The sequence below is a fragment of the Canis aureus genome, chromosome 22 (genome assembly GCF_053574225.1).
Source record: "Canis aureus isolate CA01 chromosome 22, VMU_Caureus_v.1.0, whole genome shotgun sequence".
Classification (NCBI taxonomy): Eukaryota; Metazoa; Chordata; class Mammalia; order Carnivora; family Canidae; genus Canis; species Canis aureus.
This window is the reverse complement of record NC_135632.1, coordinates 6,278,756-6,303,275: the sequence shown is the minus strand read 5'-3', so window position 1 is coordinate 6,303,275 and position 24,520 is coordinate 6,278,756. Positions and strand designations below refer to the sequence as shown.

At 36.5% G+C, this 24,520-nt stretch overlaps 1 protein-coding gene and 1 pseudogene across 2 annotated transcripts; one reads left to right on the top strand and one right to left on the bottom strand.

Annotated features, from left to right (window-relative positions):
* AADACL2 (arylacetamide deacetylase like 2) lies at positions 1-22,695 on the top strand. Of its 2 annotated transcripts, XM_077864683.1 has the most exons (6): positions 1-65; positions 252-316; positions 3,007-3,229; positions 8,153-8,222; positions 10,480-10,651; positions 21,714-22,695. In XM_077864683.1, exons 2-6 carry the CDS (start codon positions 314-316, stop codon positions 22,314-22,316), a joined length of 1,071 nt encoding a protein of 356 aa, XP_077720809.1. In that variant the 5' UTR covers positions 1-65; positions 252-313; the 3' UTR covers positions 22,317-22,695. The 2 variants fall into 2 exon arrangements, with proteins under 2 accessions (XP_077720809.1, XP_077720808.1); XM_077864682.1 differs by having other exon boundaries at positions 4-316.
* Positions 12,496-20,100, bottom strand: LOC144293578 (dynamin-3 pseudogene; annotated as a pseudogene).
* Positions 22,696-24,520: the final 1,825 nt, after the last annotated feature.

Sequence of the window (24,520 nt, the reverse complement as noted above, 5' to 3'; positions counted from 1 at the left end):
GTTTATTTCAAAAACAAGTCACCACTGATGCAATAACTTTTGAGTTAAAAATACACGCTGTTAAGGTGATCACATATACCCAAAGGGGTTTCCAATCTATAGTTGTTCTGCTACTTATTAGTATTTAATGGAAGTACTTTAACCTCAGCATTGTCAGGAGGTTGGAGAAAGGACTAGCATGGGATTCAAAGCTCTCTGTTTGGGGCTGTTTTGTGCTCTCTTCGCCTCTCATTTGTATATCTCCCTACCAGATGACATTGAAGAGTACTGGAAAGTAGTGGCCTTAGCTACAATTGCTAAAACCTTCACATTTATGGTAAGATTAACATTTTTTTTTTCTTCCTGGATATTGTAATGCCTTGTTGACTAAAAATCTGTGCTTGTGAACTTTTTAGTAATTGCTGTTTTATAAATAACCATTGCTTCTTTGTTAGAAGACATCAATTACATAAATTTAACTAAATAAACTTGCTGCATCTACATCTGAGCAAACAGAGATAGAATTCTTGCTTCTGAGGAGTTTATATCTAACTGTAAAGATTGTGTATATTGTGTTACGTGTAAGTAGTATTGTTAAAGGGAAAAGCTTTGAAGTTTACTTGATAACTTGTGTTTGAGTTATATTTGATACATTTGAGATTCTGGTTGTTTTACTTAGATATATTATACAGATAAATAGTATAGGTGTTTGTAGTTACTTGATGTTAATTTAGGGCTCTATTTCAATGTTTCCATTGGCTATTTTTAATTCTAAATTGCTAGGTTTCAGAGATTGTCTGACTTGAAATATAGGAGGTTGATTATGAATCTGAGCTAAAATAGCTCCTTGGTAAAGGCGAGATATAGTTAGAAGCTAGCATTTTTGAGCTTTTGGAATATATAGGGTTTCTATAATATATACCTCTGTGCATCCCCCATCCCATCTTCTGATTATTTATACCCATTCACAGAGGAAGAAAAAGTTCAGAGGAGCTCCTGCAGCTAGAAAGGGACATTCAGAATTTGAACCCACAAAAGCCTCATTTCAAAGCTCATACTCTTTCTGCAGAACGAAAAGGCTCCCAAAAAGGTTCTTTGATGACAGAAACAATAAGAAGCTGAAAGGAGAACCTAGCAGCAGTGAATGATTAGAGAAGAGAGAGCCATCGATGATAACAGAGGGAGAAGCCATCCCCTGGTACTTCCTATAGCAGACAGCAGTTCTATGAAATCATGGCCAACTCCTGCCTGTGTCTGCTAAGCCCTGATATGTACCTCTCTGATCACTTGTAGCAGCACAGAACTTTGCCATAACCGTCTCTTCCTCCAATGCTCTTCCCCCTGGACTTAATGTAACATGAAAGTAGGTGTGGATAAGCAAGTAACAGCTCCATGAAGGCTTTTCCTTTTTCAGCTACAGATTATTCTCACCATTTCCCATCTACAATAAAATTAAACACTTTAAAGATTTTATATTGTATATGGGTGGTTCTTTATTTCTTCAAAAGATAACAAGAAAATCATCCGTGTATTTAAAGACCATTCTAGTAAAATTAACAGTCATTGGCTGTTCTAGAGAAAAGAGTTCTGTTCTTCTCAGTATCGAATTTCATAAATCAAAGTTGGGATACCTGGAAGAAAAATGAATTCTTTAATGTGTAAAAGGGAAGTGAAAATTAAAGTTTTTGAGAAAGTAACCTTGATAAATAAAATGCATTGCTATGTCCCTCATATGCTAAATTGGAAGGCTGAGTTTGGTTGAAGAAAGCATGTCCAACCTTGAAAAACTTCCTTTTTTATTATTTTTTATTTTTATTTTTTAACTTCCTTTTTTAAATACACATATAAAATGGGGATACTGGGCAACCCTGGTGGCGAGGAGTTTGGCGCTGCCTGCAGCCTGGGGTGTGATCCTGGAGACCCGGGATCGAGTCCCACATCGGGCTCCCTGCATGGAGCCTGCTTCTCCCTCTGCCTGTGTCTCTGCCTCTCTGTGTCTTTCATGAATAAATAAATAAAATCTTTTAAAAAAAGAATTTTTATTAGTGAAGAATACTTAAGTAAGACACACTTATTGAATGCACGCATGTGCTAGGCCCTCCTCTGTGTACATTAATTCACTTAAATCCTACAACCCACTGAGGAATTTGTTGTTGTTATTTTTATTATTGTAGACATTAGAAAAATTGAAGTAGAGAGCAATTTGCTCCCCGTTGTATAGTCAGTAAGTGATAGTCTAAGAGGCTGGTCTAGAAAAATGGGTGCAGATTTGGTTTTGACATTTCTTGGCTGCAATTTAAGAGCTTCTGTATACTTTCTTATCACCAAAGTATAGGCATTAGGCGTTCTCTGAGACCCTGTCATACCTTAAACTCTGGGAAATAATTGTAGGAATAAAGGCTCTTTAATGTACTATTTATTGACCATATAATTGTTAAGGTTCTTCTTTTGAATAAACTGTCCATTGACACATCACAAAGATCCTAGAAAAGTTGTCAGAAATACCGGAAGAGCTTTCTTCAGTGATCTCAAATATGAGATTTGAGGGACAGGGAGTGGGGGTAAAGGACACAAATCTATCTGGAGTTGAAAACCAGGGCATTTAAATAATTAGTAGTGTGGTCATAAGACAACCTTTAAAATTTCAGATTAAATAAAGTGAACCATAAAGAAGAAAAATGCAACATGCCTACAAAACAAAAAACAACAACAACAACAAAAAAAAGAAAAGGTGGTACAAGACCTGGACATTTTTCAGACAAGAATTTTTACAATTAGGATATCATTACAACTGGCATTAAAAAAAAATGCCAGTAAACTGAAAGCTTTTGAATGACCAGTTACTAATCTAAAATATAGAATATGTGGGATTTTCGACAGGATTATGGAATAAGATCCATGCAGTATTATTTGGAAATGTTACAAACATTCTATTTGCTTATTTTGTTTGTTTCTTTTTTCTTTTCTCTTCAGGTGCTTTTGATGTTACTTAAGGATGAAAATGTTCAATGTTGTTTTGCTTTACAGGGTATGTGTATTGAACGGATGGGTATTATAAAATATGAAGAGCTTGTTTCCATGTTATTCAGACTGGATGAAACCCAACCAGTTTCAGATGAAAATGTCACAGTGATGGATACAGAATTTTCTGGCGTTCCAGTGCGTGTGTACTTGCCAAAGAGAAAGTCAGACGCCCCAAGACGAGCTGTAATCTATATTCACGGTGGTGCATTTTGTTTTGGAAGCTTCAGTAAGTTAATCATATGAGGAAAAACTACAACTGGCTGTGTATTTTTGATATAAGAACTGTTTCATATATGAATACTTATATACAATAGTTATAAGTGTAGCTGTAAGTATTAGATATCCCGTAGAGAGATAGACACAGACATATGTTTGGCAAAAAAAAAAAAAAAAAAAAGACATGGAGATGGTTATTTCAGTTTTGGTTTGGTTTGGTTTTGCTAAGCATTTTCTTATCAGCTTTTATATTGCATAGCTCATATCAGATGAAAGTAGGATATGAATGAGTCAACTAATACAACTTGTTTTCTTTGGGATAAGAATATATTTGGGAGCAGAAACATTGAAAGGATGCAGATGTTTTAAATGATAAATCAGAGTCATACACTGTTGGTTGCTACAAGGTCGAATTTGCAGTTGCTGATAACAGTAATGCCAACAGTGATGAAACTTAGAATGGTAGCTAGTCTTGATTCTTAAAGGAAAACACAAAATAGACCTATGGTATAATAAATTCTCCTGATGAAGTCTAGTTTCCCTATTTACCTTTGGTGATCATTCTAAGAGGCATATATAGCAGGTCCAAAACAGAAAACAGAAATGTATTTTCTTTTATGGAACTTTGGAAAACCCTGTGATACAATGGTGCTCATACATAAGGAGTCACTATTCTATTTAATTAAAAACTGAATAGAATTGAAGAAAATATAAACAGGTAATAAATGATTTTTTTAATCTTTTGCCTTTCTCTAAGCCTCATTTGGTTCTCTTTTTTTTTTAAGATTTTATTTATTCATTTGAGTCAGAGATAGAGAGAGAGAGAGAGAGAGAGATAGAGAGAGAGAGAATGGGTACATGAGCAGGGGCAGAGGCAGAGAGAGAGGGAGAAGCAGACTCTCCTCTGAGCAGGGAGCCCGACAAGGGGCTTGATCCCAGGACCCCAGGATCATGACCTGAGCCGAAGGCAGGCGCTTAACAACCCAGATGCCCCAGAACATGCTCTTCAGTGTAATTAATCAGTCTCATTTTCACTTCCCATTTCTATGCCCTATAGGCTCTAGTCCTTCCCTATCCTCTTATTTTCCCACCTTTAATTAATTTTTTGATCTCTACAATCCACTACATTGGCTGAAGACTAGTCTTTTCTCTTTGACATGCAGTGGTCCTCCCTTTTTCTCTGACAAAGTATCTCCTCGATTTCCTCTGCCATTCCTTGTTTTCTCATCTTTCTCTCTCGTCTCTCATCTCAAAACAAGGCAGGGGTGCCCAGGTGGCTCAGTTGGTTAGGCTTCCAACTCTTGGTTTCAGCTCAGGTCATGATCTCAGAGTCATGAGATCAAGACCCACATTGGGCTCTGTGCTCATCTTGGAGTGTGTTTGTCCCTCTTCCTCCCCCTGCTTATGCTTTTTCTCTCTCTCTCTCTCTCACAAATACATGCATACATACGATCTTTAAAAACAAACCAAAGAAAATAAGAGATTTTCCATATTTACTCTTCATAAATATTCTTGTCTCCCAGAATTCTCTCCCTACCTTTGGGTTTCGATTCTACACACCCTCTTTTCTAATCCCTTCTCTTCTTCTGCTGACATCCAGTCCTGAATATGCTTGTCTGATAGTATTCCTGAGTCCTGGACCCATATATACAAATATCACTTAGACATTTACATACTGGACAAATCACAGACATTTCAGTTCAATAGGACCATACACAATTTATTGTCTTATGTCCAAATGGCTTCAGAAAAAAAAAAAAAAAAAACACCATCCATCTAAACCAATACCTGAAAGCTCTCAGTAAATAGCAGTTATGGTTAATTATTTATAGTTCTTTGATACTCACATCAAATTACCATATCCTATTTATTTCACTTCTGAACTTCCATTTTGACTTCCTTAACACAACTTAGTACCTCATGATCTTTTACATACATTCCTTTTGATGTCTCTGTCTGTCTCTTTCCTGCTCAATCTTAGTTCATTTTCTACACTTAGTGTGCTGGATCTTTCTAATGTGCAAATATGGTTATATGATTTATTTGACTAAACTCTTCAGTGACTTTCATCATATATCTAGACCATTAGCATATTGTTCAGGTTTCCAGGTTCTTACATTTTTAACTTTTCTTACTAACGCTACCCTTCATAATTTTGTTTCAACCATACTAAGCTATATTTAGTTCCCAAACTCTCTGTGAATTCTTATTTTGATCTCTGGTATGCTTTTCTAGAATATCCTTCCTAGCTTATTTTAATAAAACTTCTGCTTACCCTTTTATGTTCAGATAAAGTATCATTTTGTAGGTAAGTGTGTGTGTATGTGTGTATGTAGTCTCTCTGGCTTTTTTTGTTTTTCCTTAAGGATTTTATCTATTTACTTGAGAGAGAGAGAGAGCACGAGTAGGCGAAGGAGCAGGAGAAGCAGCAGACTTCCCGCTGAGCATGGAGCCTGACAGGGCCTTGATCACAGACCCTGAGATCATGACCCGAGCCCACGGCTGATGCTAAACTGACTGAGTCATCCAGGTGCCCCTAGTCTTCCCTGGCTTTAAAAGGTTTTAGTAATGTTGCTATGGGGCCCATTGCATCATGTGTTTACCTGATGGCAACAATCTTTTTTGTTTTGTTTTGTTTTATAATTGTGTTGCGTGCTCAGTTAGCATCTCTCCAGGAAGTAGAATCACCTCTTTGCATCTACCAAAGCATTTTCCATACAATGAATGTTCAAAAAATAAATGTCTTGAGAAAAAAAAAATATACTAGATTACTAAAAGGAAATTCTGTGGTTGTTCACTAGAGGGATTATTAGTCAAAATGTTTTCCCAGTCCTTTTATATCGTTTTCACCTCCTTAATCTTTTCAACAAATTAGATTTCACTTGTAATTTAATTTATATCAGACATTAGGGTGGTTGGAATACTTTGCTTCCTTTATAAAATACATTATAAGATATTATAAGATATATAAGAAGATAAATATCAATTTGACCTCATTTTTCTCTAAAGAGACGTATTAGTGCCATTAGAGCTTTTATAAAGTCTATGAAATATCCAAGTATCCATATATATATATATTTTACCTGGAACTTCAATGAGCACAAGAGAAATGCTCACAGATGGGAAAAATACTTTGTTGGAAACATACTTAGAAGTGCTTCTGAATATCAGATTGATTACCCCTTCATTGACATATGCAATGATTGTGATCTGCAATTCCTAAAAATATGTGAATTATTATTTAGGACACACATTCCAATTTCTTGCTCAGCTGAATTTCAGTTGTGTATTTTTTCTGGTCTTGGCTTTATATTTGCACATTATTTGTTTGTAGATTGAGAAACTTTCTATTTTGTGACAGGTCAGGACTAGACATTTTAACTATTGTCTGGTATTTATAAATTTCAGTTTCCTTTCTTTGTTTCCCAAGCTTCCTATTTTTTTTTCTCCATTAGACTTGCTGAAAGCTAAGAAGTATAAGAAGATATTTCTTTAGTAGATTTTTTTTTTTTTACATAGAACTGTGGTTGTTGTTTTTGACATCTATCCTAATATCTTTTTGTTTCTACCTGGGTTCTTCAAGTGATATAAATTCAATAATTGGACATAGAAGAAAGAAAAACATGAACCAACAAATTTTATCAGGAAATATAGTGAGTTAAGACAGTTGGAGATAAAGAATGGGAAACAAAACACTTAAACTGACTTTGTTGCAAGATAAGTGGAAAGTATTGGGAAATAAAAAATAAAGACAGGTTTGAAATAAATCATTGAGGGACTTTCAGAGGGTTCTTGTACATTTTGGTGTTCATCTACCCATGGCTTCGTCTTGCAAATCATCAACTAAATCTTTAATGAAAACATTATTTTTCTACCTACAAGACTCGCTGACTTACTTTTCTGTTTTCATGGTATTCACTCCCAGTATTTAATTAGTTTTTAATTTGAAGTTTTGTTAATGTGCAGGAAGCATCTTGGAAAAGTCTGGAATTTGATCACAGCTCTAGAATTTTCTGAATTTCTAGGGTCTTGTAGTAACTAAAGTAATAGCAGATGTAGCAGATGTCATAGAGTTGACAATGTTTTGTGGCCAGGGCATTGGGAAATTGGATTTGGAAGTACCTGGGATGAGATATGCGTGTGTACTCGGGAGATGAATTATGGTTTGTGTGCCATGTGTGCCAAAATGGATATGTACATTTAAGTCCACATACTGACTTGCCAGAGGCTCTCCCAAAATTTAGTTGTTTTTCCTTAAGACTCTGTCTCAGATACTAAGGTTATTGCAACATTTTATAATGTGGCATACTAAAAGAATTTGGAGATTCAAAGAACCATATTACTGAGTGCTGTGGTTTTAGAGAATCAGTACATCTATTATTTCTCCCCTGAATTCTGAGCTTGAAGATCATACACAAGATTCGAGTGAGTGACAGTCAAAGCATAACCATTATTTCCAAAGAAGGTTTTGGAGAATGTGTATTTAGGTATTATGACACTCTTGAGTTAGATTAACTCATCTATAGTGGCTGGCCCTGTTGATCAATCACGCACCTCCTCCTTATGAAACTTGCTGCCTGAAGGAACAAGCAGAATAAAATGCAACAAGCCACAGAAGGTTCTCAGGGGTCAGGCTCCTTGTGTATAGGTAGCAGATGAAAAGAGAAAAATTAGAATGGGCTTAGCCTAGTTTCTCTTCCTCAAAACCACCACTCTGCCTAGACATCCTTCCATCTCTGGAGACAGTGCCTGAGAAGAAACTCCTGCAGAGTGTTTCATGCTGATTCTGGTCCCTCTGCATAGAAATGGGGTGGGAAATATAAGTTCCTATATAACACACCCAAATCGCATTTCTTTCCAAGTTCACAGCTATAAGCATTTCTGTTGCTGTTTAATTACAGAGAGTACTTTGACATTTATTTTTTCATTTCAGAAAATGCGGGTTTTGACTCCTTGAACAGATGGACTGCAAACAAACTCGATTCTGTTGTTGTAGGAGTGGAGTAAGAGATTGATTTTCTTTGGTTACTATGATTTTTTTGCCTTTATCAAGTAGAGGTTTGATTTCCAAATCAAGTCAACTATACTCAGATATAACTTTTAAAAAATTAATCTATTTTATTTGTCACCATTGCAACATAGACCATGAAATTATTAACTTAAATTTATTTAAGTTAATTTAAGCTTAACTTAAATTACCCCTATTTTTGGACCCAAAAGAATCCAGTATCTCATATTCTTCTTGGATTATGTGAATCTCTGAGTGACATTCTTGAGTGAGCATTTGTGGAAACACTGTTGCTTTAGATGTGTAGAATTCAAGTCCCAATTTGTATCTCCGGTAACAGATAGAAATAAATGAATTTTTACACATTTGGGATGGTAGGTTGTGTTTGGGTTGGCAAACAAAAATTATTTTGTTATAATTCTTATTTGGAGTAATGTGGGGGATAAAGATTGGGATCAGCTAAGAATCTTGAGCCACTCTCAGGAAAAATGATCTTACGTTCTGGATTTTGCTAGAAAATATCAGAATGTCTCAGGACAGTTCATTACTTTCTTAGAATGGTACAGTATAAATTTCTGAAGCTGACATCTCCAAGAGTAATTTTTTTCTTACCCCTCTCCCCTAGTCCATAGTAACAAAAACATACTTAGAGAATTCCAATCTAATAGTTCTTAAAGGCTATAGTGACAGGTTTTTTGCTTTGTTTTGTTTTTGTAGCTAGGAAGCTATGAATGTTCAGAAAAACAACTAAAGTGACAATTTGATCACCAAAAGAGTGATCATCAATGTTGTCATTTTGGCCACTTTCAGTACCTACAGTTCCTATTTTCTTTTCTTTTCTTTTTTTTTTTTTTAAGATTTTATTTATTCATTCATGAGAGAGAAAGAGAGAGGCAGACACAGGCAGAGGGAGAAGCAGGCTCCATGCAGGGAGCCTGATATAGGACTCATTCCTGGGTCTCTAGGATCAGGCCCTCGGCCAAAGGCAAACACTCAACCGCTGAGCCACCCAGGCATTCCTACACTTCTTATTTTCAAGGGTACTTCTAATTTATAATACGAGGACATTACATTTTTTTTTCTTTTTTTACCTCTATAGCTCTTTTTTTTTTTTTTTTAAGATTTTATTTATTAGAGAGGGAGAATGAGCTGAGTGGGGGAGGCAGAGACAGACTCTGCACTGAACAGGGAGCCTGATATGGGGCTTGATTCTGGAACCCTGAGATCATGACCTGATCCAAGGCCAGACTCTTAACCAACTGAGCCACCCAGACACCCCTTACCTTCATAGCTTTTGAAGTAATCTAAACCTTCTCACTTTAAATCTATTTTAATATAGTGATATGTTTGTGTCTGACATATATATCCTATTAAATCCTTATAATTTGTGTTGTTCTTTGCCCTAAAGAAGTCTAAACCTACTGCATTGAAAGTAATAGATACCAACATCTTTGGGATGTGTTTAACCTATACTTTGTTTAGGACTTTCTAAATATATTTATCATAAAATTTTAAGTATTATCTCATCAACATTTAATATTAAATACAAATTTTTTATTCTGAAGAGCAAAAAGAAAAAGTCCTGATAGATAATAGCTAATAGAATTATTCTATTTTTACTGCTCCACATATAGAGGGGGAAAAAGCCACTTATATCCATCAAAAGAATGGTGTGGTAGTTTGCTTTGTGAATGTATTTATCAGAAACAAGCAACCTCCCTGGCATATTTAAAATATTATTTATACTTCAAAATTTTCATCTAAAATCAACCCTGGGCATTATCCATAGTGAGGTCTGTACATTGTAAGCATGTAGAATTTTTACCTAAGTGACCTTGAAAAAATATAACATTTTGCCTAGAATATTCTCTTAGATCTGCTGCCTTCAAAAGTCCATGGTGCTTTTTTAATGTTTGGATCATCAGTTACATTGAGAAGATGATATAAGTTGTAGAGTATCTCTGATCCAAAATGTGCTCGGACTAAAAATTATGCTTACAGTTTAGAGAGTTCATAATATCCCCTACTCCTCACATACAATGCTATCCAGGGAACTTAGACACAAGGTTGAAAACCTTTATACCAATTCTCATTTTTTTTCAAAGAATAAGGAGCCAGTGGAAAAATTCAGGTTTGATATTTGGAAGATTAAACAACAGAGACTGGTGTTAAATTGCATTTATTTGGTATTTAAAAGCTACTTGGAAAGATCTAACCATAAATGGTACTTTTAAAATGAATTTTTTTTTAAGTTATAGATTAGCTCCTCAACACCACTTTCCAGTTCAGTTTGAAGATTGCCTCGCTGCAGTCAAGTTTTTTCTCCAAGATGAAATTCTTGCAAAATACGGAGTAGATCCTACACGAATCTGTATTTCAGGAGACAGTTCTGGGGCCGGTTTGGCAGCAGGAGTGACTCAACAGGTATGTTTTATTTGTCTTTATTCTGAGAGGTTAAGTTTAAAACGCATTTTTTTTTTTCTTATACAGATAACCAGTTCTTCCAGCAACATTTGTTGAAAAGACCATCCTTTCTCATTGGATTACAGTGATGCTTGAGTCTAAAATCAATTTACCATAATATGACTATTTCTGAACCCTCTCTTCTGTTCCATTGGTATTACTTTGACTTCAGCTTTGTTCTTGCTTCAAAATTATTTCGACTACTCTAAATCTTTTCCACCAAAATGTTGGGATATCTTGTCAATTTCTAAAATAGAAAGGCTGATTGTATTTTGATTGGTAACGCATTGAATCTATAGATTTGAGGATAATATTGATACTGATATAATAATAATATAATATTAATACTTCCAATTAAAGCACATGGTATAGCTCATATTTTATTTAGATTCTCTTCAATTTCCTCAATACTATTTTACTTTTTCAGTGTAGATATCTTACAAATCTTTTTTCAATTTATTCCTGAGTTATTTGGAAATTTTTCACGTAAAATAGTATTTTTCAAACATTTCTTTGACAGTATATAGAAATTTGATTTTTACATTGGCCTTTTACAGTCATATCTTTATAAGTTCCACTTATAAATTACAATATTTTAAAAAACATTTTCCAGAATTTTCTACATAATCTTATCTTCCACTACTAGAAATAGTTTTAATTCCTTCTTTCCACCCTTTATACTTTTCTTAATTGGTGCACTGCCTAGGGCTTTCAGGATGATATTGAATACAGTTGTCTTGCTCTGATAGCTTAGGAGGAAATCTGAAGAGGAAATCGTTCAATATTTCACTAATAAATATGATGTTAACTGAAGGCTTTTCATAATTGGCTTTTGTTGATTGAAGAAGTCCTTTCTATTCCTAGTTTGCAGATGGTGTTTGCACAAATAGGTATTAAATTTGCTAATTTTTTAAAGATATTTATCTATCTATCTATCTATCTATCTATTTATTTGAGAGAGAGAGAGAGAGAGAGAGAGATCTCCAGTGAGTAAACAGGCTAGGGAGGAGCAGAATGGGAGGGAAAGGGACAGGACAAGCAGACTCCATGCTGAGCATTAAGCACCCTGAGTTCAGGACCTGAGCTGAAACCAGGAGTTGGATGCTTAACTAACTAAGCCACCCAGGTACCCCCAATTTCCTAAATGTTTTTAATGCATCTATTGATGCATGACTGTGAAACACACATGACTTGTTATTTCTTTCCCTTATTCTTTTAACATGGTAAATTATGTGAATTGATTTTCAGATGTAAAATTATGCTTACATTCCAGACATGAGCCTCACTTGGTCATGATGACAAATTTTTATATATTACTGGTTTCCATTTGCTAAAATTAAAGATTTGAGGGATTGATACCTATTTTTTTTAAAAAGTTCTTGTCACAGCCTCATTCAATCATTTGGGAAGCATTCCAACTTCTCTGTTTTTTTTTTTTTTCAGAATACCTAATCATAAATTTATTTGTTCTTTAATGGAGAAGAATGGTGAGGAAAGCAGAAAGCTCACAGCTGAAGTCAGAAATCACAACATAAATTCATCATTTGTTCAAATGACAGTTGGTTAAAGTCAAACTTTTAGAGGGCTCTGAAGGAGGGAATAAGTTAGGTCATTTCCAGGATGTGATTGTAGAGAATTCAGACACAGGCTAGTTACACAAGTCAATTATCATCTATGTTTCTTGAGCCCAAGTCTCCAAGGATTGGCAGCTTCTTCATTCATGACACCAAAGCTTGATGTTAGGTACACAAAGAGACACTCATAAGAATTGTGTGTGGGTTTGTCCTCACTCAAAATTTGGGGGACTAATTCAGGACACTGGGAGGGGCCCCTGTGAGCTGAGAGGGAATTTGCAGAGATGTTCCAATGAGTTGCTGCTATTGGGAAAAAGAGGTGAGGGGCCCACTGGAATGGAACTGGGAGAGCTCCCCAGTGGGACCAGGGTCTAGGAACAGAATGACAGGAGCAGACCTTTGGTTGGATTGGGCCATGTAGGCCACGTGAGGGGAGCACTTGATGTCTGCCTCCTTTGGGCTGTGAGGCTTGGAGGTGGTGAACTGCAGGACTGCTGTTTCCAGAAGTCATCCACAGGAAGCAGAGGTGGGGGGAAGGGAGTGCTATGTTGATGTCATCAATGCTCACAAACGCTTCTATAAGGGTTTGGTGCATTTGAAACATCTCATCTCAGTGCTGAGCATGCTCAGCAGGTTCCTCCATCAGAGGTCCTCTGAAGAATATAACTGTATAACTGTGCTAAGAGCTCTGAAGTTATAAATGCTTTAACACTATTGACTATAAGGTATATTTTCACTTTTGGAATTTGATGTCATCACATGTTGGGATGGCAGATATGTAGAAGTCTACTAGGTTATGAAAGGTCCTCACTTGTCTCTCCACTTGTGCATCCATGGAAAAGATTTCTGCTTGGCTAGCCTCATTATTTGCAGTTAAAGATTCATAAGCACAAACTTCAGTTCTTAGTAGGGAGGTCTTCTAGCTGCCTACATCCTCCAGTGAATCACAGGCCAGCTCAAGAGAGCAACAATCTTTGTATACATTCTTTTGTTCTTTATTAAAGAATTGAAACATGTATTTGCTAGACAAAAAGTCCACATCCCAAACTTCCAGGTTTCCCAGGGGAAGTGTATACTTCTTTTCTTTTTCCTTGTCATCTTTGTATGAGGAAAAACTCAGTGGTAAGGACAAACCAATATCCTTTAGAGCCTCCCTGTATGATGCCAGTGATGCTGGTGGCTAGCTACTCCCTGCAAATTACCCTAATTTCCATTTGTATTTTTCTTGCTAACTTGACTGCTCCTCTGCTGAGCATTTGCAAAGTTAATGAAATCTCTTCCTGTTTGGCGTTGATGTAGGAGACTTGGGTGTCAATCAATAGTAGTACCTAATGCTTTGTCTTGACTTCTTGCTGTCAAATGTGGTTAGCAACAAGCCTTTCCATTTCCTCTCAGGGTCTGGGAAAGTTTGCCATTTTGAGGGGTATCTTGACAGTGTTGATTAATTTTTGTGTTACCAGATCTACACTCTTCAAGGAAGGCCCTCTCAGCTTTGCAATTCGTCTTTTGACTATTTCTTGGATGCCATGTCTGTAGAAAACAACCCTGTCCTGATACAGTGTATGTTTTTGATTGCATAGGATATTCCTCTTCACAATTCTTTCTACTTGAACTCCATCTTTACAATCTTTGAAGAAAAGCCTTCATAAAAATACAATTTATTTTAGCACTTCTTGAGAGTTCCAGAGTATCTACTTGATCCCCTAACCCTTTGATTCTCTTCTCAGAGTCTGCAGCAAATTGTTGATCTACCTGTAGCAATGCTTTGGTCTTCCTGATAGGGTTTTCTGGCTCGAAGTTTTTTTTTAGGTTTCTACTTTGTGTTGTGTGGAAAGCAACTGCCCTTATCATTTCTTTCTGAAGTTTGGCAGAGTATCTCAAATGTGGTTGGTATTTTGGTGATTAAGGGGCTTCTGCAGGTATGGGGTCTCCATCTGATCAGCAATATGTTTGTGAGGTGGGTGTGAGAGAAGCAGATTCTTGTCTGTCAATATGGCAGCCTTTATGTCCTTCTTTCTACCTGTGTTCTTTTTTTTTATTGAAATTTGATTTGCCAGCATACAGTAGTATAACACCCAGTGCTCATCCCACCAGGTGCCCCCCTCAGTGCCCGTCACCCAGTCACCCCATCTCCCCCACTCACATTCCCTTCCGCAACCCTTTGTTTCCCAGAGTTAGGAGTCTCTCATGATTTGTCACCTTCTCTAATTTTTCCCCTTCAGTTCCCCTCCTTTGCCTCTCACTATTTCTTATATTCCCCGTATGAGTGAAACCATATGATGTTCTTTTAGCTTCTGTTTACCCTCTCACGTAACCCCTGTGAAGAGGCAGTATCTTATTTTCTAGGACACCCCTGGCATCTCTTTCTTCATCTGTAAGGTCTAGTTTGGTGATGATTCCAGGGGTTCTCAGACCTTGATGATCAGCATCTTTAGCTGGCTTCAGTGATTTGAGTTTGTAAGGTTAATATTGGCTAGGGCAACAGCCAAAGTCAGCTCTCCTGAATGATGAACTGCCTAATTATTTCTCTGATTGGATACTCACTATCTGGTGACTGATCTCCTGTGAGCACTTTAGTTACTCTAGGTAGGTTGATAAAAGTTAGATTTAACACAAGCAGGGAATAGATTATCTTCCCAAATTTCCATGAAACCTGCAATATCCCTCTTTTAAAAAAAATTATTTCCTTTTAAGAATGAAAATAAAATAATCAAGTTAGACTACTTACAGGAAAATTATATTCACACACATATTAATATTTTATATATACACATATACAAATATATATGTATATACGTATGAGCATGTACATATACCTATGCATATATATTTCTCTGTATTACCACATACATTTACAAAGCCCTACTGTAGAGCCAGAATGGCAATTGTTAGCAAGGCTTCACCTTTAATCTGCACCCTGGGCTTCCCTTCAGCCCAAGATGTTTCACTTTAATCCCCTTCATGTTTAGAGTTCTATATACATTTTCTTAGGGGAAAAAAAATAAAAGAGAATTTCATTACCAAAAAGAAAAGTTGCATACCATTAGACTTGTTGATTCCTGAGGCCTCTTCTGACCTGAACTAATTTTCTGTGTATTTGAAATAATATATCACTTATTTGAAAGATCTTGCTGGGATAGGGTGGGACGTGTGGTGGGGAATGAAAATTGCAGACTATCCCCTTTTTTACATTATTAATTGCTATGACACATCATATAGAAATTTAATCTTTTTTTTAAGATTTTATTTATTTATTTGACAGAGAGAGAGAGAGAGCACAAGCAGGGGAGCATCAGGCAGAGGGAGAAGCAGGTTTCTTGCTGAACAGGGAGCCCAATGCAGGGCTCGATCCTAGGACTCTGGGATCATGGCCTGAGCTGAAGGTAGGTGCTTAACCAGCTGAGCTCCCCAGGTGCCCCTGGCAATCTAATCTTGAATTTCACCTAAAACTGGTTTTATGGACTTTGAAATTCTGAAAACTATCCAGTAATTGCCAAATCAAGAAGCACCTTGCTACACCTCTAATTTCTGTTTACATATTGTAATATTTCCCAGGCTTAGTAAATGAGGAAAGCTTTTGAAATGAAGACAGGTATAGTCCTAGAGATTCATCAAGATGTGAAGACCTCTCATTGCTTTCCAGCAGGGCAATCCTAAATATTAACATAGCCACCAAAACCAGATGCAATTCTCAGTAAAATTTGTGGACAGTACAAGTTGTCTTACAGTGAATTAAAATTTGACATTATTCCTTTCTTTGAATTAGATAATTATACAAGAATATAGTATCTGTTTAACTTGCTGATATATCTGATCAAAGAGATTATTACAACTGGAAATGCTGTGTCAGAACTCAATAAGCTTAAATTACATAAAAAAGGTGACTTCCTTTACGCTTTCTTGTTTATTTTTATGATCATACTTTAAGCTACTTATTCACAGTCTGCTAAACTTCCTATGTGAGTTATATTTTAATCCAAAAGTTTTATTCCCCATACTAGATTGGTTCTTTACCTGGGTCATCAAAATCAACTTTTACTTTGTAAATATTATAAACCTTTTTCCCCCCAAAGTCTCATGACCTTGTGCTTAATAATATGTTAAAGATTGATGGCCTGAAAAACTCAGTTTCAATAAGAATCTATCACTGAGAGATCAATATTGTTCTGTACTCTGAGAAGACTTCAAGAGGATATATTCAACTTGTTTTTCCAGTATGTATACCAAAAAAGAAAAAAAAAACATATAGAATTCACAATATAAAAAGCTGGTCTCATGGATTAAGAAGTCAAATAGATTCTTCTATAATTTTGTTTTGTGGACTTTGTCTATTTTTCAATTATGTTTTAATTATTGAAAAGGAAATGAAGACATTTCTCCTGAAGACTTTCTGGCAATATCACATAATGTGTCCTAAAATCACTAAAGTTGGTGGCCAGTCACAAGGATCTGAATAATCACTACAATCAAGGAAACTTTTCTGGACATAGTCCCTTAATTTTTAATTTAAAGGAACAAATATTAAAATTTTAATCATAGCATTTAAATGCAATTTCATCACCATCTCATCCAACTTAATTTTAAAGTAACTTATGCCTTATTTTTATTTATTCGAGTCATAAACATCTTCTTAATTTGAGATAATAATATGGATAAATCCTTAAGGAGGAAAGCAAGTTGATTATTTTGGGCTTTTTGAAGGATTCTGTATTAATCCATTTGGGCTGCTCAAAAATAATAGCAGATACTGCGTTACTTATAAACCATAGAAATTTATCTCTCACAGTTCTGGAGGCTAGAAGTCTGATATCAGGGCACCAGGATGGTCTGATGAGGGCCCTCTTCCAGGTTGCAAGCTTCTCATTATATCCTCATGTGGTGGAAAGGGCAAGCTAACTCTCTGAGCCTTCTTTTATAAGTATGTTCATCCCATTCAGGAAAGTTACACTCCAGTGACCTAAATACCTTCCAGACACCCCACTGACTAATACCATCACCTTGGTCATTAGATTTTTCAAAATATGAACTTAGAGGAACATAAACATTCAGACTATAGCAGGCTCCACGTGGGAGTTCTCCAGCTCCCAGTATCGTTGGAACATGCGCCCTAGAATGAGACCAAAAGGCCTCTCATATCAGAATTCCTTCATAATGGTTCATTGTTCCCACAAATACTCACTGGCTGTCTGTGTATTGGTGAAATTGGGTGTGAGGTAGGGTGGGGGGTGGTCAATGAAAAGGAAAATTAGTGGGAGGAACATCATAGTTGCTGTGGAACTGGGTTTACCTGGTTGAAAATAGTAGATCTGCTAAGTTTGGTGAATAAGACTTAGTACTAGCGGTGTAGGAATTCTATGTATAAGTTAATATTTTGCACACATCTCTCCTTCTGTGGATGACAGGCAATGGATAAGTTGCTGTGAACATGCAGGACTTTGAATAACACACATCCAGACCAGGGAGGAGATAGTAAGGACCCTTGCAAAACCAGTGACTGGTTTGAAAAGGATAGTGGATAATGAGGGACTCAGTCAGGAACTCTTGTATGTGCCCTTGGCAGGAAGAACCTACTATTTTCTAGGAAAGCGCCATGCCTTAATAGATGGTCTTTGGGCATCTGGGGAAAGGGAGAGAATTCAGTAATGCTTCACACTATCTGGAGCAGGCCTTATGTCAGATATAAGTATCTGACAGACAACTGCTCTGAATGGGCTTCAAAGCCATTGAGTCCGTAGACTGATATTGGCCTCTGTGCACAGGGCATAAAGTCATGAAGCATCTTTTCTCTGACTTTGCTATCGGCTACCACTCAGCCACCGGTCCCAACTCATAGGGGTTGGTTGTAGTGAAATGTTCAACGTGTAGTATTAAAAAAGCAGAGAAATGAATAAATCAATAATGCTCTTAAGAGGACACTATCCTTAGAACCAGAAATCACAGGATGTAAGAAGCAGTAAGAGACATATAACAAGTAGGTTTCATGTAGGAGTGAAAATAGCTCTGACCCACATGTCACTCCAAGCTTTTTAGCATGATGAGAAGTCTTTTATGAACTGGTTCCAAATTTTGTTCCCAAATATGCAGACTTAGGAGATCAGTCTTTACCATGGTGGTAATAAACTACTCTCATGATAGTCCTATCAGTGGCATGAACTGTAACTTGAAAAACCAGTTAGAGACTCAAATTGCATGGTTTAGTAAAAGAAGGGCAGAGGGAATAGTTTATATGTGGGAGAATTCTATTGTAGTTTTCATGAATTTAGGATTAATGGTACTTAAGTATAAAAGGGAAGTTCAAATGCATCCTATCCATTGTGTTCTCCTTGAAATACTGTTAATTATTGAAAAGGATTAAGAATAAGGATGGGCTTTGTTGAGCACATTCCATAGCCTTTTACTGAGTTACCAAAGGTCTTTCTTATACTGAAAAATAAAAATTTAAACGGACAATTCAAGAAACATTACCAGTGTTTAAACCTCAAAGGATACTGCAACAAGCAAGACATGTTCTCTCAATTTTTTTTGACTTTGTATTTTCATTCTTGTTCTTTTCAAAATAATAATAGTGTCCTGAGATAAATGTCTTATACATTTTCTGCATTCAGGTACATATGAGTTGCAGTTAGGTCCATATGAAATGAGAAATTCATATCCATTCATGTAAGAATCACTTTTCTGTTAAAGGACGGTCCACTCAGGGCTTTTGGTAGTAATGTTTATGGATCAGTATCAATGCTCATTTGCACTTTTGCACTCTGATCAGCTAGTTGTCTTTGAGTCCATATGGGTCTAAGAAGGAAAGAACAGAGCTATAGATAATTCAATAATTCAGTGTTATTGTTGGGACCTATTTGTTATATGTCTCTTACTGCTTCTTACAGCCTCTGATTTCTGATTCTAAGGATAGTGTCCTCTTCAGAGCATTATAAACTGAGCAGCGATATTGATTTATTCATTTCTCTGCCTTTTCTATACTATATTGAACATTTCAGTATTTTAGACTCAGTAAGAGATACAATGATAAGTTAGATATTATCAGCACTTGTGGAACTCAAAATCCAGCAGAAAGATCCATTATGTATATTTTTGTAATATAAGGGGAAAATGATCATTGACCTTAAAGAGGTAGAGAGCTTTTTGGAAGTTGAGAGGAGTTTAGAGAAAGAGAAGTGAACTTTGGTCAGGTACTCACAGGCATAATCATACATATGTGACTATTAATGTACATAAAACGTGTAGAAAACATCTGAGAAGATTCATACCAGACTGATAACAGGGAAAAATTGCCAAAGTTGGAGAATCTGACCAGCAGGTGCTCTTTCAATATAATGAAGGGGGTTAACTTTGAAATGAGCTTCAAAGGATGACAGGGGATGGGAAGCGGCAGTGAATGGCCAAGCAACAAATGATGTAATGGGGACATAGAGGTGGTAAGTGGTGTCACTTTTGTGGGAAAACTTATTTCATCTGACATTCCAGAGAGGGCAGTGAGAGCCAGATAAGGGTGTTGGTAGGTTCCTTTTTGCCCTCTCCCTGTGTATGTGGTGCTGTTTGTTTGTCTAGGTTTGGGATTTTGGCAGTGGGATGTTAATGGTGGACTTTTGCTCAGTAAATCATCGACCTGAGGGCACTTGGGAGAGACTTAGAAGTTTCATTCAGAAAACACTGTTTTGGCTCATTTTCATTCTAAACTTGTGAAACCTCTAGCACTTTGGGAAAGCATCCTGGAGGCGATAGGATACAATGCCCCTTTCTGAGGTACCTCTCACAGTTCAGTTTTTTCACTCTTTTGGGTTTAGCTGGCTGCTGTGGTGAAAGATTGACTTGTAGGTACATAGGACTGGATCCTGAGGTGTGTTGCACTTAGGGCAGCAGCAGGTTTTTTCATTTGTCCAGATGCCATTGTCTCAGATGCCATGCTCTAGCTGAGACACTTGCTCCCTGGAGGTTATTTCAAAGTTTTGCCTATGGTCCACAGGGTCATAGGTGAACCTCAGGACACCCTTCACCTCTAGAAAAGGCTCCTGGGACACCTGGGTGGCTCAGTGATTGAGAATCTACCTTCAGCTTAGGTTGTGATCCCAGGGTCCCAGAATGTGAAGTCCTGCATCAGGCTCCGCACAGGGAGCCTGCTTCTCCCTCTGCCTATGTCTCTGCCTCTCTCTGTGTCTCTCATGAGTAAATAAAATCTTAGGAAGAAAGAAAAAGAAAAAAGGGCTCCTTGTCAAATATTACACATTTTCTCCTTGCATGTCAAACTGTAAATATCAACAAGTTTTTAAAAAAAAATCAATTTTATCCCTTTGTTTTCCAAGTATTACCATTTTTTCAGAAGGTAAGTTACCTATTAACTGGCTTTTTTTTTTCTTTTTCTTTTTGTCTGTGTACTTTTGCACTTAAATATATTTCTTAAAATGTACAGTTGGGAACATACTTAATAGCCAAATATTATTTTAAACTTTAAAAAGTTTTAAAATATTTTCATTGTAATATTAATTTTTAATTTTAATTTTTAAACTTTAAGATAAAGATAAAATATTATTTAGTAATTACATCTATTTCTTCTATTCACTGTGGTTTTTTTGAGTCAGGAATTTTCACAAACTTCTATATACTGTCAATTTCCCCAGGAAGACACTACTTGGGTTATTTGCATTGGTGATTTTTGACAAAAACAACATTATATGTATATATTTCCCTCTCCCCCATCCCTCTATTTTATTCTCCTTTGCTCACTGTACTGAACCCCTTTTATGTACCAACCCAATTGACAATAAATCATCAATTTGCTAAAGCAAATCTAGGAGGGTTTATGCTGTTAGTGGTTATGAAGCCACTACTGTCACAACTACTACCTCTGTCACTACCTCAGATTGAGGAGCTCACTATGTCCATTGTTCCCAGTCTCTCAAATTGCTCTTGGGTACAGCCCATATGTCTATTTTTTTAAAAAAATTTGTAGATATATAATTTATATATAACATATTAGTTTCAGATGTACAGCATGATAATTAGATATTTGTACATATTGCAAACTGGCAGCACAGTAAATCTAGTTAACATCTATTATCATGTATGACTACAAATTGTATTTCTTGTGATAAGAACTTTTAAGGTTTACTATCTTCACAGCATTCAAATATACGAACTTTGGATAATTGACTAGTCAACCATGTTATACATTACATCCCCAGGACTTACTCATTTTGTAACTGAGAGTTTGTATCTTCTCCCTTTCTCGCACACGTAACCAACATTTTTAAGACTTTACTGTTGAAATGAGTTTGACATTTTTCCATACCACTGAAAGACATTATAAATATTGTGAAAATAGCTATAATATCACATCAATTTGTATAGATTTATCACGAGATTGCTTAAATTATTAAATTCCTTCCTCGTGGTGTTTCAGAGGTCTTTGCTTATAGGACATCATTATGTTTTTTCAGGTCCAGACAGACACTGGATTTAAACATAAAATCAAGATACAAGCTTTACTTTACCCTTCCTTACAGATAATTGATTCTTATCTGCCATCTCACCAAGAAAATGAGCATGGTATAATTCTACCAAGGGACTTGGCCATAAAACTTGTGAGTTTATATCTCACCAAGGATGAAACATTTGTCGAGGCGATGAGAAGAAATGAACATATGCCTCAGGAATCAAGACATCTGTTTCAGTTTGTTAATTGGAGCACTCTTTTACCCGAGAAGTATAGGAAGGGTTATGTTTATACTGAACCAATTCTTGGAAAACATAATTTTTCATTTCCAGGACTTATGGATATTAGAATATCACCCTTACTAGCCAATGATTCCCTGTTACAGAATTTGCCACCAACCTATATTCTTACCTGTCAATATGATATTGTGAGGGATGATGGACTTATGTATGTTTCAAGACTTCAAAATGTTGGAGTTCAAGTTACTCATGACCATATTGAGAATGGAATCCATGCAGCTTTATCATTTATGACACCACCACTGTATTTACATGTAGGTCTCAGGATAAGAGATATGTATATTAGTTGGCTAGATAAGAATTTATAAATATGCATGACATATACATATTTATAAATATTTATATACTTGGCCATCAGGTAACAGATTGTAATTTGTGATTTTTTTGTAGTTGTAGTGTCAAGAATAATGTAATTTGTGTTATCTGAATCTATATTTAAGTTAGTTATAAGTTACTGTATGTCCTTGAACTGGTTGATTTTTCAGATTCACAGAATCTGCATGTGTAAAATGCATTTAATCCCTTCATTTATAATTGATTATGTTGATCCCAGTAGGGACCGGCACCTATTAAAGTTGAGAAATAAGAATGGTTACTGGCAAGTTAGACAAGATTGTTTCCAGGCAGACGCAGAAAATACAATAGTGAGTGGGAAGAGGAAAAATTAAAAAAAAAAGTATGAGGTAATTTGATTACTTTTCTGTGTTGTAACATATTACTACAAATCTAATGGCTTAACACAACAGAAGTATTTTCTCTTAAGTGTCCTGGGGTGGGGGGGCGGGGGGGTTGTCACAAAATCAAGCTGCCACCAAGAGCCACACTCCCTCTGGAGACTTTAGATGAGGCTGTTTGCCTCTTTCATCTGCCAGTATTCCTTGGTGTAGCCAGATTATTTTATCTTGAAAGTTAGCATCTTCAAATCTTTCTCTGCTCCATCTTTACGTGGCCTCCTCTGCCTCCCTTTTAGAAAGATACATGTGTTTGCATTTAGGGTCCACCAAAGTAATCCAACGTAACATCCCCATCTCAATATCCTTATTTAATTACATTTGCAAATACCTGTCTTTTTCCCCATGTAAAGTAACATTTATAGGAACTAGAATTTAGATATATTTTGGAAGACCTTTTTTTTCACATTTTCTGTCAAATGTTACATTTTAAAAAGGCAACAGATCAACATTATAATTCATTCTAATCTAAATATGTACTCAACAGTGTAGCCCAGCTCAGTATAGAGTGAACAGTTTTTTTTTAAACTGTCAAATATGTCATTTCAAAATACCAAAATAAGAAATCACTTCTACAAGCCATTTGTTGAGTGAAACCATAAATTAAAACTAAAGATTCATTGCTGTGAAAACAATCTGTAGTACAGTAGTATGAATCTTGGATATTAAATATAACCAATTGAATCAGGTTAAGAAGTTAAAAATAGGTGTTGGAGAAGAGGGCGAAGAAGTAGGGTCCCCAAGTCACCTGGCCCCACCAACTTACCTGGATGACTTTCAAACCTTCCTGAAAACCTATGAATTCAACCTGAGATTTAAAGAGAGAACAGCAGGAACCCTACAGGGAGAAGAGTTCTCACTTCTAACAAGGTAGGAAGGCGGAAAAAAATAATAATCCAGTGGGGGGGGGGCATGAGGAGCCCCTGACAGGAGAGCCCAGCCCTGGAGAAACAGGAACTTTAAAAAACCCACCCCGGATTCTTCCCAGAGGGAAAGGAACTCATCAGGGAACTTGGGCAGGATCCCAGGAGGGGCAGTGGGGCCTCCAGTCCCCCAGGGTCACTAGGAGAGGAGGGGCACCCTGGGGAGAGCCCAGCAACCCCTCCCCCAGAAGACCAGCTGGAAGGACGGGGGAAGAGCAAGTTCTGGACTGAGCAGCACTGGAAAGCTCCAGGGGAAGTCAAGGAATTTACAGTATATGGAACCAGAGGGTACCCCTCCTTTTTTTTTCTCTTCCTTTTTCCAGTACAACTCATTTTGATATCAGACTGTAAATTTCTATTTTTTTCTCTTTTCCCACCTTCACTACAATATTTTACCATCTCTTCATTTTTAAGATGCTTCCTTTTTGACTTTCCTATTTCTACAATTACAGGTCCTAGATTTATTTTCCACTTCTAGATTCCCTTCAACATACTCAACTTAATTTTGGGAGTTATACAAGATATGTTTGTGTGTGTGTGTGTGTGTGTGTGTGTGTGTGTGTTTTGTTTTCTCTGCCTCATTTTGTTCTACAATGGCAGAAGTTAAAACATGACCAGCATGCACCCATAACCAAGTAGTATACCATGCTGGTTCATTCTGTGAGATTCCCCATTCCCATTCTGCCCCCCCTCATTTATCTCATTTATGTTTTGGTGGTCAATGTTGGGGCCTTCTACAAGTACTGGTTTATGTAAATTTGGGACTGAGCATCTTTTAACATACAGAACTTAATATACTCAGAAACAAGAGGATAACCCTTTAGGACCCCTCAGGTAGACTACATTCTCCCTCCACTA

Bases quoted from the DNA above. Each gene is read 5' to 3' on its own strand.
- AADACL2 (XM_077864682.1), top strand. From the start codon at position 179: ATGGGATTCAAAGCTCTCTGTTTGGGGCTGTTTTGTGCTCTCTTCGCC. The intron at 317-3,006 runs GTAAGATTAACA...TTTGCTTTACAG, and splicing joins CTAAAACCTTCACATTTATG to GGTATGTGTATTGAACGGAT. The intron at 10,652-21,713 runs GTATGTTTTATT...ATGTTTTTTCAG, and splicing joins CAGCAGGAGTGACTCAACAG to GTCCAGACAGACACTGGATT.